General features: G+C 39.7%; 1 protein-coding gene across 2 annotated transcripts in view; it reads right to left on the reverse strand.

The window, feature by feature from the left end:
• eys (eyes shut homolog) overlaps nucleotides 1-15,725 on the reverse strand; it is a 146,942-nt gene extending 131,217 nt beyond the window's left edge. The window contains exons 1-7 of one of the 2 annotated variants that reach the window (XM_071480864.1): nucleotides 15,585-15,725; nucleotides 12,705-12,776; nucleotides 7,266-8,141; nucleotides 6,543-6,659; nucleotides 6,320-6,451; nucleotides 2,071-2,267; nucleotides 1,096-1,223 (exon numbers count right to left, since the gene is read on the reverse strand). In XM_071480864.1, the coding sequence (XP_071336965.1) occupies nucleotides 1,096-1,223; nucleotides 2,071-2,267; nucleotides 6,320-6,451; nucleotides 6,543-6,659; nucleotides 7,266-8,010 (1,319 nt within the window). In that variant the 5' untranslated portion in view covers nucleotides 8,011-8,141; nucleotides 12,705-12,776; nucleotides 15,585-15,725. The remainder of the gene's footprint in view (nucleotides 1-1,095; nucleotides 1,224-2,070; nucleotides 2,268-6,319; nucleotides 6,452-6,542; nucleotides 6,660-7,265; nucleotides 8,142-12,704; nucleotides 12,777-15,584) is intronic. The other variant, XM_071480865.1, reaches the window with a different exon arrangement.
• Between the last annotated feature and the right edge of the window lie 3,731 nt (nucleotides 15,726-19,456).

A 19,456-nucleotide genomic window follows, 5' to 3' on the forward strand; every position in this document is an offset into this window, starting at 1 on the left:
TCAGTGTCATTAAAATCAATTCACCCTGAGCCTTGAGCACTAACAAGCTATGTTTTTTTTTTTCTTTTGTAAGATACATGGTGTTATAATTTTGTTTTCAACATGACCTGTTTGTGATACAGACCTGGGCTAGATAGTGAGTGCCAATTAGACCTTACAATCTTTTTGCCCAATGGGTGGAGTTAGAATATCAGGACAAATTAAGGTCCATTACAAACCACAGACTATACTTTCTTACAACTGGAAATAAACACAGTTGTTATTTCACTTATTTAACTTCCCTAATAATTTTATTATACTGTATGTCTGAGTATAAGAGCAGTCAAAATGAGAAAAATAAAATTGTCCCCTAGGTTTCAGGAAATAATCTGCAACATTCAGCTACTCTATGTCCATTATTATTTAAAAAGCACATTGAGCTGAGGGAACATTTCATATTATTTAGATCAGAATGTATGTGTTGAGAACTTAAAAGTCATCAGTCTTATCATCTGCTACAGTGTAATAACTGGATTTAAAAGACATCAGCCATGAGACAGAGTGGAGGTCTGAGAAGCAGATGGTTGAAAACTATTTTTATAGTTTAATTTTTTTTTTTTTTTAAAAAAAAGGTGCGCAACTCAAACAGGGGTAAATATTGCGTTTGTTGGGAACTATTTTCAGCTGTGGATGAATACACATTTGGTGTGCAAGTCAGTATTTGCAGCTGAATGCAAATCAAAGTGATACACAGTACCCATCTTCATGGTAACAAGTCCAGTTTAACAGTGTGGCTCATTGATGTTCATAATAGTTCTCTTCAGGCTTAAGATACGTGAATTATTCTTGTAAGTAGGATCAATTCATAGTCACTTTACGTGGGACTGGTTGTCAATAAGAGACAATGAGGCTTGAGCTCTGCCCAACAGGTATGCATTAGTCCAATAGCTGTTTTTAAGTGAAATGTAAAATCTAACCACATTAAAATGTGGGGAAAAAATAAAAGAAAATCGATATTTATTCACTCACAGTGGGACACACATTCACAAGACATCCCAATCATCTAGAGAGGGGACTATGAGAGTGGCCTCTATTAGATTCCTCTATGTGTTTCACCTGCAGACATAATCATTTCCCCTGGACACACAGGTGGCATTGTTGAGACATGGTGATGGGCTGCACAGGTCCTGCTGCCTCCTGCATGCTGGGACTACATTACCATCTGCACAGACACATTCAGAGGCCTGCATACAGAGGCAAAACAAACCAGGTCACCTGTCAGCTTGGAAAAACAGGGTTAGATTACACAAAAGGCCCATCAAATAACTACAGGAAAATTATCAATAAAAGACGATTCACTGTTGTGATAAAATTGTGCCTTGATTGACTCATTATTTGTTACTAATATCTACAATTACATAGTGAAATCTGAGTAGGCAAGTAAATAATACGCTTCATATGCATTTAATATGAGTTACAGATATAATAAGAGGCCAATAAACGCTAATGTTCTTGTAATTCAAAGTTAAAAGGATTTGAATTTTGAATTAAGCTTATGGAAAAAAAAAAAATCTATGTCAAGCAGCAGCAATATCAGGAATTATTTAGATAAATATCCCTTTTAGCCTGCTCTACTCTAGTATTCTTAGGTGGGTTGTGAGTATGTGTAGTGCACTTGGCAAACTGTAATGAACATAACAAAGGTCAGAAAAAGACAATTAGACCATTACTGCATTTTCTCTAGTGTATCCTCTTGAACATTAGGAACACTACTGCCTCTGCAAAATGTACAACCACAATAACATTTCCAGTGAAAGGTGGAAATTGCAGCAGGCATCCAATTACAAAAAGCTTTTGATGAGAGCCATTTCAAACTGGCACTTAAATATGCGGTGGGACATGCAATCAAAATGTTAGAGGAGGCAAACACTCTTTCCCTTAGCTCATCTTCAGGAGGAAATATTAATTGCAGTTGCAGCCTTCAGACCGAAGCCATTTGATCTTGTTTTAAGACACTATATTAATTTTCATGTGCCATTTCTTGTTTATGTCCCACCGAGATAAAGCAAATAAGGGAAATTAAGTCCTCACACGCTCCCCTGCTGTGCAAATTTGTTCCTCCTGACATGCGTATAACATGCACTCGGAGTCAACTCTGGAGTCACAGTAGAGGCCCCCGAATCCTTCCAGACAATGACAAACAAATCCTTTGGGGTCCTCCTCACATAAGCCACCGTTTCTGCATGGATTTGGTTGACAGGGGGCGCTCTTCTTCTCACAAGGTGGGCCTAAAACACAGACGATGAAACACTTCATGAACTTTCATCAAACTGTGGGAACTGCACTGAGAGCTGCTCATCACACATTCACAGAATCTTGCTTCAAACTATTAAAACACCAAGTGGCTAAAACGTAAAGTAACCATGGGTATGTATGGAATGCTTCTGCCTGAAAAGATATGACTAACACGACATATAATCCATGGAGGAAGGGTTGATGGATGTGTTGTATTAATACTTACACAGGAGAGAGTCTTGGGCAATCCCCTGTCATTATGCATGTACACAATTTAAGCCAATATTCTAACAATTAAACTAAAGGCAACTGTACACAGTCTCATTGCTGTCAGAACTGTATCTTTGCACAACTGACACCTACAGATACCATCACATTTAACACCAGCAGACCAAATCAATTAGAAGATAATTAAATCTACCATGATCTTCCTCAGCTGATTTACATCAAGAAATGGAAAAGGCTAACTAAGCTACTTATAGTTGTCTCTACAATAAGTTCTTCGTTGCTTGGTGATGCGCAAACAGTACATAGAGTATATATTGTGAAAAACAGAACAACCTGGCAGCACTGTGTTGCCACCATTACTGTTCACGCAGTTCACCTGAGAGACACCAAATGTGTAAAGTACACTGCAAGTGTCCTCTACAGCTGACTAAATAAATTAGTAGGTCTGACTCACCTAAAAATGCACGTTTTTTTCTAAATGCTATATAAACAGGGAGATGAGTATGTGCTCTCCTTGTTTTTCTTTCTTTTTTTTTTGCTTAGTCCCTCAGATGGACAATGGCCTCCAGCTCAGGGTGATGTGTTTAATGCTTTAAGTTTGTGCAGGTGCAACATAGGAGGATTTGACGGAGTGCAGCTGCCAATCCAGTGAAGTCTACACACAGCATATATATTTTATTTTTTTCTGAAACTACTGATCAATATACAGCAATATACCTAAACAGACCAAATAGTCTATTCATGAATATATGTTGCAGTGAACAGCTCAGTTTTTTTTTTTGTTTTTTTTTTTTTTTGGGGGGGGGGGGGGTATAAGGCGTTTCTATACTTGAAACCTCTGCACCAAGAATGGCAATAAAAGGAACGTTATCATAAAGATGTATAAATGATTTTCATGGAGGATTTTCACTGAACCGTAAACTAAGCAGTCAGCGCTGTGGCCCGGTTCGTAGTGTAAGCATTTTCCAAGATACAGTAAGTCTGAATTAAGCTGTGGCCCAGGTTTTCTAAATACTGCAGTGCCACAACATTTTCACCAGCAGCAGATTAACCAGAGAGCGGATAACGCTGTAGTGACATCGTATGCAAAGGATAAAATGAGACTGAATTCACTGCAGGTTCAAGGTGAATCAAATTTGATGTTATTCCCTGGTGAGGGTTTTCATTTTTGTGTTCTTCACAAGGTGCCTACACATTTATCTTTCCAGTGACTCTTTCTTTGCATATTTTCTTTAATCCCCCTGCTGATACAACTGCTCATGTCCCAGAGGCTCCTCATAGCCTCCTCTGTGGGCATCAATCTTACTGTGTACAACTTCAGGGCTTGCTTTTACCTCAGCTCACTTTCCACCGGAAACTGACTTTTCATAACTGTTCCACTAAAAGTTTTCACCAACACAAACTTATATATTTTTAGGATTTTTTTTTCCAGCTGTCATGTGTATTTAATGACACAGATAATGACTGAAGCACCCGCTGCACTCAACAGAGAATTTCCTAATGTGACCATTTGAGTTTAGGTCATGCATGGTATATCTATTTCTTTTTTTATGATCATTTGTATTTGTGCTGGCATTTACGTCTCCCACAGATTTCCATGACACACACCCCTATTACCGCAGTGATTATGAGCGGCAGCGATCTAATATACATAAAGAAACCACATCGTGTCAGCATCTAATTAAACTGTTTAACAAGGGTAACGAGTGCATATATAGTCCAAATTAAGCTTAAAAAAATTGATATTACTTCCAACAAGATTGCAAAAACAATTAACACCTTATACCAAATGGAAATGGCCCCATAAAGATGGTAATACCTTGCAACAAATACCCTAGAGGTAGCGCAAAGGAGAGTCAAATCAAAAGAAAATCTCATTTGAAACGTCCCATGAGTTTGGCTCATTATTCTGTGCGCATAGACTTTGGCCTATGAGGGCAGCCGGTGCTGGAGCAGCCACTAACTTCCAGTTGATTAATGAGGCAACTGCAGCAGCAAGGTAGAGGAGGCACAAGCTCCACAGAACTCCCAAGAAGCTGATGGGACAGGACGACACCATGACTATGCGGAAGCACCCAGCGGAGTCTGCTTACTTGAGAGAGCAGCAGCAATTAAAGCAAATTAGATAAAAGCTGCAAAGGCAGAGGGTGCATGTAACTCACCAATTTGTTTCTGATGTGAATTATATGAATTATCCATCTCAGGCTGCTCAGAGGTGGAGATTATTTTTACAGTGCCAACTGTTAGTGGTTCAGTTATTCACTGGAAAAGAAAACAGCATTTTCTGTTTCTCAGCTGTATGTCAGGTCAGCTCGGCTTACAATGTCCTTGCATTTTATCAAGAGATGCACTGTGTTTCATTAGTATAATAGTACTAAAGCCAATACAGTTCTCTGACATATATTTTAGGGTCATGAAAGAAAGAAATCTGAAGTGCGAGGGGGAGTAATTGTCATGAAAAAATGTGAAATTTCAGCCAATTAAGTCAGATATAAAAGAGAGAAAAAAAAATTCAAAGTTCATATGAGATTACTATGACTATGACTCTTTGTTGAATGTAATACATGTCCTTTATCACAAGGCAATCAATTCAGCATGCATTTGTCATTGAAGACATACAAGAGGATAAAGGCAACACAACAACGCTCCTTTTAAAACATTCAAAGCATTATCTCGTTGTCTTCATGTTTAAATGTGAAAATAAGCTCAATGTTGTTGATGTTGTTCTCTGTAATGTCTAATGGTATTCTTCAATCCCTATACCGAACACAAGCTACATAAAAAAACTAAATAAACGTATTCTGAATGGCCTTAATCTGCTCTTGTAAAAGCAGATGCCAGACGGCACTGGAAGTAACCTTGAAACCACATCTTCAAAATAATAAGCTGAAAGCATGGGTTGGACTTGGAAAGGCGAAGCTATGACACCTCGAGAATGCTGCCAGGACAAATTGTGCTCCATACAAAACAATGAATCAGTGTGAGGAGCCACCTGGAGTTTTTACTCCAGAAAGCTCATTGCAGGCATGTTTTTACAGCAGACAGTGATATCCAGGGCAGCCCGGGGAGTATCCAGGTCTCGTAACCCATTTGTGTGCAATACCCATTAACCCAACTGTATTTTACTGGAGCAAATGAGACTCATTACCTAAATAATGGGTGAGGCGATAATGTCTCATAAACTAGCTCACCAGATCTCTACATGAACTACATGTAACTCGTCTAAATCACAGGGCAAGGAACACAGTTTGGCTGCCGAAGAAAAATATGTTCCTAAAGCGGGTATTATTAGCTGAGCACACCACCAAAAAGAACAATGAGAGTAATGCACAGAGATTCGTTCAGAATTTAGTAGAAATTAGAAAGAATAGAAATTTAATGTCGAACGCCATAAATGATGTTTCTGGATCTGCTCCATTTTCTTCGACCAGGGTACGTTAAATAATGAAGCATAAAGAAAATTACAAATATTGTGTTTTAGCCATGTCTTGAATTTGTTCTAGCAGGCTCACAGAAGGTGGCCAGTATCAAAGGTCCGATTTAATATGCTCAGCAGAAACAACATACAATAAATCATACTTTAATTGATTGCTATAAACCTTTGTTTTATCAACTGCGACATGCTCAGTTAGCCAGCTGTTTAGCACTGGCTTTTTACAACCACATGTCACTGGTCGTAACATGAGGTATTTGATTTGAAGCGGCCGCTTCATATATTACGATGACAAATACAGCACCAAGTGGGATGGGGTTTAAAGCCCATAAGGAAATGCTGATCTTTTCATGATGTATGGCTTTTGTAGTTTCCAGCTTTGACCTTTCCGAAGATAGTTGCCCCTTTGAGGCAAATGACATGGTTCTGCATCTGGAGGAGGGATGCGGCGGAATCTCTCTCGCTGCCTTTGGTGCACAACATAAGGTAAAAACTGACTGTCAGTGAATGATTTGTCTGTCAGGGATGAAAAAAAACTGTGTGATAACATTGTCGTAGTGACAGTCAATACATTTATATTGCCACCACCTGAGTAAGAGCTACTTACCAGCGACTCCTGTGTCACAGATGCATTTGAAGGATGTAGGCGACACTTGAACACACGTCCCATTTTCACAAATCCTGTCACAGTTTTCTTTCCCAACGACTTCAGAGCAGTTAACCCCTAAAACAAATGGAAAGCCGGTTGAATATTACACCAAAGCACACAGAAGAAAAGTATGCCTGGACTGAAGTTTGCACGCACGCACAGAGCTCTGGCGATATTTATTTGAATTCCTAATTGGAGAAAATGAAAATTAAATAATTACTGTAGATACTGCTGCTGCAGAGAGTACGCTGGCAGCAAACAGATTAAGAAAGAAGTAATTTGGAATTCAAGCTGTTTTAATATTAATTGTGTTTGCATTACGTGTGAGTGTTGGGGCTTTTGCTGAATAACATTATGTGTCCAATAGATATAAAATTAAGAAGGCGGCTTGATTCTGTTTTAAGTGTCTTTTATATTCTTTCAAATAATCTGAGAGTAAAATTCTGTGAAAAGCATCAATCAGATTTTACAAACCATACAAGGATGATGGGTTTCTCTGAGGAGATGGACCTCTTTGATGTAAACGTAACTCAGTACATCAAATAACATCCGATTCAACATGATTTCATTGTACAACAAAGGTCAAAATCAATGAAGTCTAGTAGCAGTTTTTTTGATCCTGCTCTAATTCGAATAAGTTGAAAGAGCTTAACAAATGGGATCAGCGGGGTTTGTCCTTACCTGTAAAATGTGGAGGACACAGACATTTATACGTTCTGTGGTTTGGATCTGTGGATCCATTGCTCAAACAGACTCCTTTGTTTTCACAAGGGTTATCCAAACAGGCATCAAACTTTTCACAAAACCTCCCAGAGTAATGGTGGTGGCATCGACAGTAGTATGCGCCCTCCCAGAGGTCTGTTTGACAAATGCCGTTCCCTGAACAAAGTCGAAGCAGAGGAGAACCCTGACAAAGTTGCGTTTTAACAGACACATTCAGCCTTAAGCCAAGCTTGCACAGCTGCGGATCTCCCTCATGCAGAGCGATGAAGTAATGATGACCGGGAACGAGCCACTTGGCCTCAACTTGTGCACTTTCATTTATATTGTGGGGGAAGAGGAACTGATCTTTCATCTGTCCATTTGTGGCACAGTTTTCAAAGTCGTATTTTGAAACGTTGAGGAGTCTGATGCCATAAGACTTCAGTGTTTCATCAGCAGACATCAGCAGTTTGTCTCCGTGTTGCAGCTGAAATGGGCATATCTGTGGGAAGTTGAAAGGGTGCCCGCTCGACTCGTCTCCCCCCGGAGAATCCCAGCACTCAGAAACGCTTGTACAGACGTTTCCTACGAGAGTCCAATTCATTTGGACTGTGTGTTGTTTCAGGTGCCATTCAAGTGAAGCTTGTCTGTTGCAGACTGTTTGGCAGCGGACTGTGCCCACAGCCACAAAGAAAGCAATCAAGTGATACAATGATGCTCCCATGTTGTATTTAATCCAAATCAAATGGGGACTTTCAAACCCAACTTGTGTCACCTGGTGAATGGATGAGGGAAACACTTTGTATCCTTCTTCATGAGATGCAGTTCCACGTTGTCCACATGAATAATAACAACCTGGGGAAAACAAAGATTTTTGAATAGTGATTAGCAGAAAGGAAGTTGATTTCTACAAAATCTATAACGTTTTTCTAATAAAATTATATTTTTACATCTTAAAATACGATTAAAAGTACAACAACAGCTCCAGACCCCACAGTGCTCTCATGAAGATTTTACTTCATTGTATAACACACAGACTTGTGGCTTCAGTGAGTCTAGCAGAGCTGTCATAATCATGTGCAGTGCTGCTGACCACCAAGTGTGTCACAGCAGCCTTGGCCTCCCCGAGGTTCCTACAGAGAGTGACAATGTCAGATAAAATATTCTCTCTCCCCTGCCGGTGCCTGATACCTCGGTGTCAGGCAGTGAGATGAGTTAAAGCAGACAGCATTGTCTTTTTCCCTCAGGCCCTTTTTATACGTGTGCACAAGATAAAACAACAAAGTAGAGAAGCCTCCCTGCAAGTGGAAAACTCTGCTCCTTGATCAGCTCACAAGGGCTGATATGAATAACTGCATGGTGATAAGTAATAAAATGCTGAATATGGAACACCAATATCAATAGAAGGGGGAGCGATAAAGTGAATGAGATTGCAAACATTGCCATGAGGGCTGTGTGGGCAACCTAGAAGAACTCATTCACATGGGACGAGGTTGACTATTGTATTTCACCAAACAAAGCAGAAAACGGTCACCTGATTTCTGAAGGAAAAAAAATTAATTAAAATTCAAATAAATGTGACAAAATGTGTAATTGGTTTGTGTATATATATATATATATATATATGTGTGTGTGTGTGTGTGTGTGTGTATATATATATATTTGTAGGATAATCATTATTTGCTGCAGTGTAAATAGCACTAATGCTTTATCTATTTCTAATTTAACTTTTATTTAAAGCTGCTCTCATTAATATTTTTATATTATCAGTGAATCAAATGACTATGTCCAATGTGAAACGACTCTCTCATAATGACAACCTGATACAGAGAGTTATCCCCTCAGCTCTACAGAGTGTTTTAATGTTTCTCATTTTTACAGCTCTCAGCTTTACCGTTTTTTGTTTACTGCCAGCCTTCTAATGAGCGTCATGTCCAGCAGGTAGCGGTTGTTCAGTTGTGCTTCTTGTTGTGTGTTCAGTGGTCACTTCCACTGGGCTTCATAACACTTGACTGAGAACATGAAGGGAGGCCAAAGATATGGCCGCTGAAGCATTTTATTTGTTTTGGTCTGAGATGCTGGTGTGATATGTGTGGTGCGATATCTAGCGGCAGTGACGATCATCTACAGACCTTTAATGTGTATATCCGGGTCTAGATAAGCAGCAATAACAATGAGCAGCAGACTAACAACAAACTGGCATGGATACAATATGTCCCAAAATCTTAACTACACAAAAACGTGATAATAAAACATAATGAACCAGAATTACGGCCTCATGGATGTATTCGTCCGCCACTCAGACTAGCTTCAGATTAAATCCCTGTTTATCCAGAGTCATAAGAAATATTAACCATTTGTTTGAAAATGTTTCATAATTGCTGCGTGAAGTCTTGAGTAATGGCTAAAAAGTGTTTTGTGAGGTCCCACTGTTGACCTTTGACCACCAAAATCTAAAAATCAGTTCACCCTGAGTCTATGGCTGTGTTCGGAACCACCTACTAACGTACTGCCTACTACATACTCATTGAGTATATACTGTATACTACCTACTAAATTAACAAATGAGTATGCCATTACCAAGTTGTGTTCACACTGAAGTATACAGCCAGTATCCCAGAATGCATTTTGTACGAACCGGCAGCGACAGCAACGACTGGCTGGGATTTTAGAGAAGAGTGAAAGCTGTTACAATATTCACTAACAACACTGTTAATAGGTACCTTTTTAAAGTTTGAACATTATTATAGGCGAGAATATAACCATATTGACTTACAATTTTCGGTCCGTATATGTAAGTAACGTATATTTGTGAATCTGCTCTGAGGATTTCAGAGATCTGGGGAGGGCAGCCAGCCTAAGTGAATGTTTGAACCAAATTTGAAGAAATTCCCTCAAGGTGTTACAGAGATATTGTGTTCACAAGACCCAAACCACATTTTGTGAGTTCACAGTGACTTTGACCTTTGACCACAAAAGTCTAATCAGTTCAGCCTTGAGTTCAACTAAACGTTTGTGCCAAATTTGAATGGATCAAGATATTGCATTCACAAAGCCAAAATCCCTCCATCCATACCTCCACAAAGTTCAGTGCAAATTGGGTCAGTACTTTTAATGTAATCCTGCTGACATGGGTGAAAACATAACTTTCTTGGTGCAGGTAATAAAACTGCCAAGAATCACATAAAAGATAACATCCATGAAACAACCCAAAGTGGCACCTAAAAGCCAACCTAGAATAAGTCCAAATCAATACAAAAACAAACTGATAAGACTAACACCAGATTCATATATGACCAAAAACATTGTCAGCCAGAGCAGGTTCTGCAGCTATGGATAGTATACTGTAGTAGCAGTAGTGTTGACTGCCTATCACCAGCAATGCAATTTAGGAAGCATGGGGTCATGACTGGTACGGCATATAGGAATTGGACTTGGAATTGGACACTGCATAGTATTACAACGCGCTTATTTTCTCCTCATCTACCAACCATAACAACATCTTGGTCACCACACAGCGATCCTGTCTCACAGAGATCTGTATTCCAAAGTTGGAGCAGGGAGACAGCTGGGATAAAAAGAAGACCATCTTATATCACCACGCATGTGACAGCAAACTGGCAATGTCAACAAGCAGCATGAGTAATAGATCGATTTTAGAGGAAACAATGTGGCCAGGGAAAAAGAAATTGCAAGAGGAAGTATTGCCCTGACAGTTTTTTTTTTTTTTTCCCAATTTCCACGGAAATTCAGCAACGCCACAATAAGCATGCAAAGCTGAACTTACACAATAACCTCGAATGCACTGCTGCTAATTTGTTTTTACAATCCAAAGTGAGATGTTTACAGGCTGTTTCGACTTTGCACGGTTCGCATGATGAATGCTATTTGGACCCTAAAGCACATTCATCCTTCTTAATTGTGTGGTGCTTCAAATTCATTTAATCTGAATTACATTCAATACTAATTTATACTATTACAGCAATCTATACTCTCGGCTTCCACTTAAACACACAGAGCAAAAGGTTTTCTGGGATATTGAGACACCTTAAAGGTATTGATCAGTCAGGATTAAACTGCAGGCCATACACAGAAGTGGTTCAAGTAATAAGGGCCATGGGGTCAGACGCAAGGTCATGTACATGGGGGTCAACTATGTCTCCCTCAGCCTCCTGCTTTCATTATCGCTCCGTTCAGCCCACATTTTAGGATGCCAATCACGCAGGTGTGCAGAGGGCAATGGATCAAGGGAGCTGTGTAAATCCTTGGCTGAGAGACACCGAGAGGACACAACAAATTATCACATCAAACTGGTAGGCCAACATGTCCCTTGTTGTCAGTCATACAACACAAAATAGACTACAATGCCTAAAAGGCTTGGTCGATTATTCAATTAGGCAATCAACGCAAAATTCATCTGGAAAATGTTTGATAATTATTTGTCCGAGTCTTTTTTTTCTGGAAAATGAATTAATTCAGTGTCTGAAATGTGAATATTTGCTTATTTTCTATAATAGTAAACTGAATATGATTCAAATATGAAGAGAAGTCTAAAGGCTCTTTGTCACCACTATATGACATTTTATAGACTAAAGAATTTATCAATTAATCATGAACGAGATCAGCTGACTAATCAATAATGAAGGGACTAGAATAATTGTTGGTTTGCCGCCCTATAGACATACATTCAATTAAAAACAAGCCTTAGATGGGTTATTTCATGTAAAGAATGAGTACAGTTTGAATGTAATCTAGGCCACATCTGAAAACATTTGCTAACTTGCCATCTAATGAGAAAGATTGCGTTTTCTTCTTTCTACACAAGTAGCAGAGTTTGGCTCATTAAGCCATCAGTGCACAGACAGTGATGAAGATGTTGGCTAGTGAGTGAAGCGCAATTGCTAGTTGCAGTACAATGGCACTTGTGCAAGAATGAGGACGCGCAGGTGTAATTTTGAGGCAAACACTGTTGGGATGAATAGTGCAAGCCTCCTTGTATATGTTAATTTCTCATTATGATTTCCTTGATTCAGAACTTCTTAGGCCCTGACAGCTGCAGTGGCTGAATGCAGTTGGTGTTTACTGTTGTGCAGTACAGTGAGTGTACTGTACTGTTGTTTGCCTGCACAGGAAGTTTATGTTTTAACGCATGTTAAATAAAGAGTAGAACATAAGCATCATTTCAAGTTGTAAGCCTCCCACACTGATGAGATGTGCTGCTTATATTCCCCAGGAACATCAAAGTAAGGCTGTTTTACAGACGTCTTCACTTCATTGAAGCTGCTGAAATGATTAAATCAGAAGCAAAAAAAAAACAGAAAAACAAACCACTCCAGTTATCACCACAGATGATGAAGAATGAGGCTGATGAACTTTTGACTGCCATCACAGAGCCCTTGCTATCTGTTTTAAACTCACCAACAATTCACGGGAGCAAGAGCATCATTTGACACCAGCAAGCCAATTCTTTCTGAAAGGCCGGTCCTTTCTCTGTGAAAGAGAAAACAATCTTTTGGAAAAGTCATTTCACCTGAACAAGTCTCACAGCAGAGTAAACTCAGAGGCTTAAAATCAGCTGGCACTGAACTCACTTCTCTGTCCTCTCACTGTTAAACAGCCTATTTCTGATAGCACTGTAGTGCTGGATTTGGTGGATGATGTCCCATTTCAGAGCAGGTTAGAGCAGAAACAGGTTAGCTGCCATCATCATTAAGTGTACTGGGATACAGACACATTTACAAGTTAAAAGCACCTCAGCTCCAAGATGTGTGATGATGCACCACAAACATTATCATTATGTGAAAACATAATAACAAATAGCAAAACTTCAAATCTGTAAAAATGGGTTTATTTTTCAGTGTTTTTTTGTTTTTTTTTTTACCAACAGGATGCCACTGAAACAGCACCGAGCCACTGATGTCACTGTGGAGACACTGGAGGACTGATTAGCCAAACACCAGCAGGCTGCTGGCCACAGCCGTTGTCGGACTGATCACTTGTGCTCCCTGGGCAGCTATCTGGATCATCACTAATCAGTTATAACACTGATGAGCATCCGGGCCCCACAACCCCGAAAACCAACCCCCACATCAATTTTCCTACTCTGAATGCAGTAATTAATGCCAATGGCAAAACCAATTTTGGCTCAAATCTCAGGATTGTTTTTTTTCGGAACTGCTAACATTAATTTACTGAGTAATAACAAAGAGAAAAAAAACAGATCATTCTGGATTATATCTCGGAATAGTTACAGAAGCACAGGATGTTGCAGTTAACATGTTTTCTTTCACATATAGACATTTTTTTTTTGTTTGTTTCTTTTCTCTCTATAACTCTAAGGAACATTTCAAAGAGTTGCAACTGCAGGATGTTTCTAAGACCTCAAAGAAAATATAACATGGGTTAAATTAGGCCAGAGCCAGCAGCTGCACAGCTTCGCCGGCATGACTTCACCTCTATGAATTGCTCATTTTTGTTTGAGGCAACACCTTCATCAGTCACTGGCCCCCATGTAGTATAGTCTTAAGTGTTTCCTGTTTATTTGGTGCTCTGGAGGAGAACCTCAATAAGGAAAGGTTGTGTGTCTTTGCTTTGTTTGGAACAGTTGTGCAGTGCTTCGGGGAATTGGGGTACACAGTCTTTCAGCCGCACAGAGCCTTAAGGGCCCTGCATAAAGAAAACACAGCAAACGTATGAGGCAGTGTGGTCACATAACCCATGTTCAGGTGGTGGGGTTACAATGTGGTACATCTGCAGAGCAGAAAATTGCTTTATGATTTTCTCACTGTGTGGGCAGGTCAATGTATGAGTTAAATGTTTTGTATGCTCACTAACGCTGAGGTAGCTGCACCTTGGTGTTAACAGATGTGGTGGAGTTGGAAGAGTTCAGATCACTTCAATCAGGCAAACACACCTTCGCCAAATCTCTCCACCCTTCTCCCGGAAAGCTCTAGTGCACTTATTCGAAAAATAATCAGTCCCTCTTTTTGATAGGATTTTTTTCTGAACTTCTCTTTGCTCTTAGACGAACTGAAACTCAGAACAGGTGGTGCAAATCACCGACTAAATCTGACAGTATAAACTGATCTGTATGGTACAAAGTGAGAATAGAGCTACATAAACATGACCACACGAAGTTATTCAGATCAACCTCCTACAAACTAGATATTTTCTCATGGTTCAGAAATAGTATAAATGTAGGTTTGCTGTTGGAATGCACACCCGACCAGATACAAAATTACACAGGCAATCTAACATATAAGGGGCCACGGTACCTCACAGATATTTGTTTCTGTCATGGAATAAAAAGAAAACTGATAAAGTATCTGGGAGCTCTACTGATTACCTCTGCCGAGGAGGTTAAATCTTCAGTCCCACGTTTGTTCGTTTGTTATTTCAGAGGATGTCTCAAAAACCTGTTATCAGATTTCAATTACATTTGGTGGGAGGTTTGGCCCTCAGCCAAGGAACAAGTGATTAGTTTTTAGATCCAATCCAGATCCAAATGTGGACCCAAGATATTTATTTTTTAGAAGAAGAATTTAAAACTTACAGAACTATTTATGTTTTGATGCAAATTTCATTCATTTTCTTTTTCTCAGATCTACAGTCCGTATACAAACATTTTTACTTCTCAAAAACAAGAAAAAACAAAACAAAAACTGAGGACTATGCTCTCCTGCTGAAGACATTTGTTCTGTGTGCTTTCTCGTTGCACTATACATCTGTCCAACTACACTACCTGTTCCTCTGCTGAGCCCAATTAACATCATAGGTGAGTATACAGTGCTATGGGGTGATCTTGTGCTATATTTTTCTCTGGTGTTACTATACTTGCCGTATATATAAAAACACGGCCGGCTGTTCTTTCTGTTTCCAAACAGTCTGAGCAGGCAAGTCTGCATATCACATTCTAACAGGGTTTTAGTCAGTTAAGCTGAAGGAGTCCACCTGGCCTGGCCTGCCTGTCTGTTAGAGTGAGGGGGAAGATGACAGGGCCTGGCCTGAACACTGCCTCTTCTCACACATTTGAAGCTGAATCCGGCCTGCAGCCACAGGGTCTGCATTAAACAACAGCTTAGCATTAAGCTCAGCCGGCGCGTCCCTCTGCCCCCATTCTGCAAACGCCAGGCCCAGGATTTACTATGGACGCGTAATCTGACTAGTAGGGTGTACACATGGCCCATCTGCTGCTGCTGCTGCCGCTGCTGCCGCCGCCGCCGCCGCCGCACAACCGCGTCTCTGCTCACACCGTAAGGTTACACCGTGCGTCCGCCGGTGGGTAGGATGCATGCTCACCATTAGGCTGGAAGGGAGTTCCGCCCTGGGACGGCGACTTGTTGCGTCAGTGTGGAGAGTTTCTTACTCAGAGCTGATATGTGTCTCTCCCTGGGGAGTGTGACAGCTGAGCCATCGAAGCGCACGGAGGAGGAAACATGTTGCTGAGGAAGTGTGGATCAGACGCTGAGGGCTGAAGGCGTGCCTGCGTGCGTAAGGCGATGGTCCTCCGGGGCAGGCCGGGGCGGGGATACAGCCTGCCTGATTGATTATTTAATTAGGCTGAACTAAATATTCATTAGCCAAGCCGAGTTATTATCTCCTGTAAATAACTGAAGCTCTCCCGGTGTATCTAAATGATTTCATATAGTACCTGTGGAGTGAGAGAAAAATAAAAATTGACTGGACTGTCTAATCACTGAAGCGGATCTGGATTTGCATTTAATAAAAATGGAGACCCAAAAACCTACTTTACCCATTTCTTCGCTGAATTGATAGCTATTGCATGCATTGCCTAGCTAATAAATACACATTACTGCAGCGCTTTGCTATGCATGAGCTCCTTCAATTGCTTGGGCTAATAATTACATGAAGATTACACTCTGATCACTAATGCAGCCATTCTGAAGCTTGGATACTGTGGGATGCCAGCTTTGACTGTGGCACTGCATTAAAGGAATAGTTCAGTATATTTGGGAGAAGCGTGTATTTGCTTTGTTGGTGAGCGCAGGGTGAGAAGATTGACAGCAGGTACACCTCTGTTTGGTAAAGCCACAGTCAGCAGCTGGTTTGTGAGGTTTTTGTCACAAAGACTGGAAGCGGGAGGAAACAGCCCGTTCAGAAGTAATAAAATCTACCTACAGGCGTTTCTGAAAGCTCTCTTAACACAGTATGCCCCATGATATGCACAAAAATAACCAAAGTGTGACAATGAAAAAGTCCAGATTTTGTGTGAACTAAATAAACAAGAAATAATATGTTAATTCTTGGCAAGGATGCTAATTAGCATTTTTCACAAAATGTAGAACTGTTCATTTAAATATTGCCTTCTGACCCAAACCGCATTATGCTTGGTACCATTTCACAGCTCACTTCTTCTTCTCACATCCTCCACCTTCTACACACACACACACACACACACACACAAACACTCACACTGAGGCAATTAGACAGTGATTCCATAGTGGAAATGTATTTGTATCATATTTGGTGTTTATTTACTCGGGAAATGTTTTTACAGCTTTTTTTTGCAGTGACCTACATCCCATTCACTATAGCCACATTCACACCAGGGAGCTGCACCGCAATCAGTCTTGTACTGGTGGCTGTTGAGCAGCACTATAAGTAAGGGGTTAAGTGCCTTGCTCCAGGGCAATTCGGTGGCAGTTGCTGAGGGAGAGGAGAGTGTTGGCCATTTACTCTTCCAGCCCAGATTCCTCCAGCTGGTCAGGGAGCCAACCTGGAGGCTTTCCATTCATATGCCTGTTGGTGGAACTGCTACCTCTGTCAGTCCAGGAAAACTGCCAGTGTCCTTAAGAAAAGCAGTCAGAGAGACATCTTCCATGTTAATATGCGGTGACAGGTCAACAGACACAATTTATACGACAATAACAAGAATCTTGTATTCATTTTATTTAAAAAACTGTTGATTCATTTGATTATATTGTGTATTCTTTTCAAAGTAAAATAAAAGAAGTATTCTTAGTGACAATAGAAACATTTCCTCCATCACAATTTTATTTTTATATGTTTTCTCTCATTTACTACATTACAACTGAAGTGATTTGTATGGACATATTTTCATGTCCAAAGCACTGACATGATTCTCTGACCCACTTTTAAGCCCCATCAGTAGAGAAACACAGAGCAAGATGACAGATGTTTTTACAAAGGTCACTGGCTTCTGTTACACCTTACTTTTTTTGATTGTTTGTTCACAGTAGGATTCACAACACATTTCATTTTTTACAAGACTAGTTTGCTCTGTGGGTTATGCTCCACACTGGTTCTGCCCTCCATTACTTTTCTCTCTGCAGAAGCTCTGCAAATAATAGTCTTGCCAGTAGTCAGTTTCAAGTAATTTCAGGATCAATTTTAAAATGACTGTTGTTATCAAAATACATCAGTATGAAGCACCTGCCTGACCTTAAGATTTGACATATTCTATCTGGTATGCTTTTCCTGGTGAAAGACATTTAAGTTCTTGAATTTGCTTTGCTTCCCCACCGTGACTAGATTAACGAGCTGCCCTTTCGCTTGTCGCGTCGGCCATATTTCCTGCAGCTTTAGGTATCTTCATTAGATATAGAAATATTGACCTTCGGTGCTTTTTATGAGAATGTATAACAGGGAAAAGCAAGCATTTATCTATATAGCTCTGCAAACTATTCTCATCATTCCATATCTTCCTGTGCTGCACCTAGCCCATGGCTGGTACAGCCCCTTGAGTTCTTAAGGGAGGAATTTACTTTACCTCTGACCCCCACTTTCTAAATTTGCTCACTTTATAACAATGGTCCCAAAATGAACATAGAACCAATGAAATGTGTAAATTTTGAATAATAAAGCCACCGCATGAGCACATTATCTGACTGCATTAATCACAAAAGAAATAAAATAGTAATCAATATGTTTTATTGTGCTCCAATAAAATGTGATGATCCAGACATTATGTAAAGACTTGTTTGATCAATAATGCTTAATTAGAAATAGAGTTGGAGATAAGCTTTATATACTGTTTCATCCAAACTACAATATTTCTATTACTAGCACACCAAAACACAAACAGTGCATATTTTAACATTCTGTCATCTGGTGTGCATATAAAGGCAGAAAAAGTGTCTTCAATAGGTGTTAGTGCTAAACGACTGCAGAATTTATTGAATTTTACTGAAAAATAAGGTTGAAACTGACAATTAAGTTTAAAAGAATTCACCGAAATGTTATAAATAAATTGAACAAGAGTTGATATTAATTGATCAGGGGTAATTCATGGAACTTTTTAGGACCTTGCTGTAGGTTAGAAAGTGTGGACTTGAAGCACTTTACTACACAATGTGCTGACTCAACGACTTGTTAATCAAGCCCACAGTTATGCACACACAGTCAGCTGCATGGATTCCGCTGAGAAATACTTGGATCCCTCTTGAATATAGATATAATTAGTTGCACACGATCTTGTCGGCTGAATTATGAACTCAGGCAAACAGTGTATGTTCATTAAAAAGAGTGCAGTGACTGATGCTGCAGTGTGCAACTGTCTAAACAACATCACTGGAAGGCAGAAATGGAGGTTTGACACGTTCATTCTTATGTTGTGGCTTGTTTGTAATGTAAGTGGCGGAAAATATGAAATTCGCATTTTTCCTCAGTTTTGCATGTGTCAAACAAGATTCTTTTCAACAATATTGTTAGCTGTTAACTCTAACAGCAGTGCAGATGTAAAAATATACCAAAAAAGCCAACATTTTAAGAACTTCTAGTCCAGAATGTCAAACAGTGGAAAATAGGCCCAGAAAAATGAAAATAATGAATATAGACTGACATTCCAAATGTCACAAATGTCACTAAAAATATCCATAAATTAATTAGTGATTCAGAGGCCAAATGCCATGTTGTAATTTTCACAAAATTTAAAATGTTTTAAGGTAATAACATTCAAATATAACATTTCATACATTTCCCTGCAAATAGTGGAGATTAATCAACATTTACACGTAGCAGTGTTTAGTTTGCCCCTGAGTTACGTGACCTTTCGCACTCTCTTAACGGCATGCTGCAGAGCTCTGGGGTAAACGCTGTTGTACTGTGTGTAGCATATACTCATTTAATACAAATGCAATATATTATCCTGCAGTTCCCCCAAACTGACATACAAAGAATTCCCATCCGGA

The sequence above is a fragment of the Trachinotus anak genome, unplaced genomic scaffold (genome assembly GCF_046630095.1).
Source record: "Trachinotus anak isolate AG129_WGS33_773 ecotype Australia unplaced genomic scaffold, CSIRO_AGI_Tana_v1 ptg000007l, whole genome shotgun sequence".
NCBI classification, from domain to species: domain Eukaryota; kingdom Metazoa; phylum Chordata; class Actinopteri; order Carangiformes; family Carangidae; genus Trachinotus; species Trachinotus anak.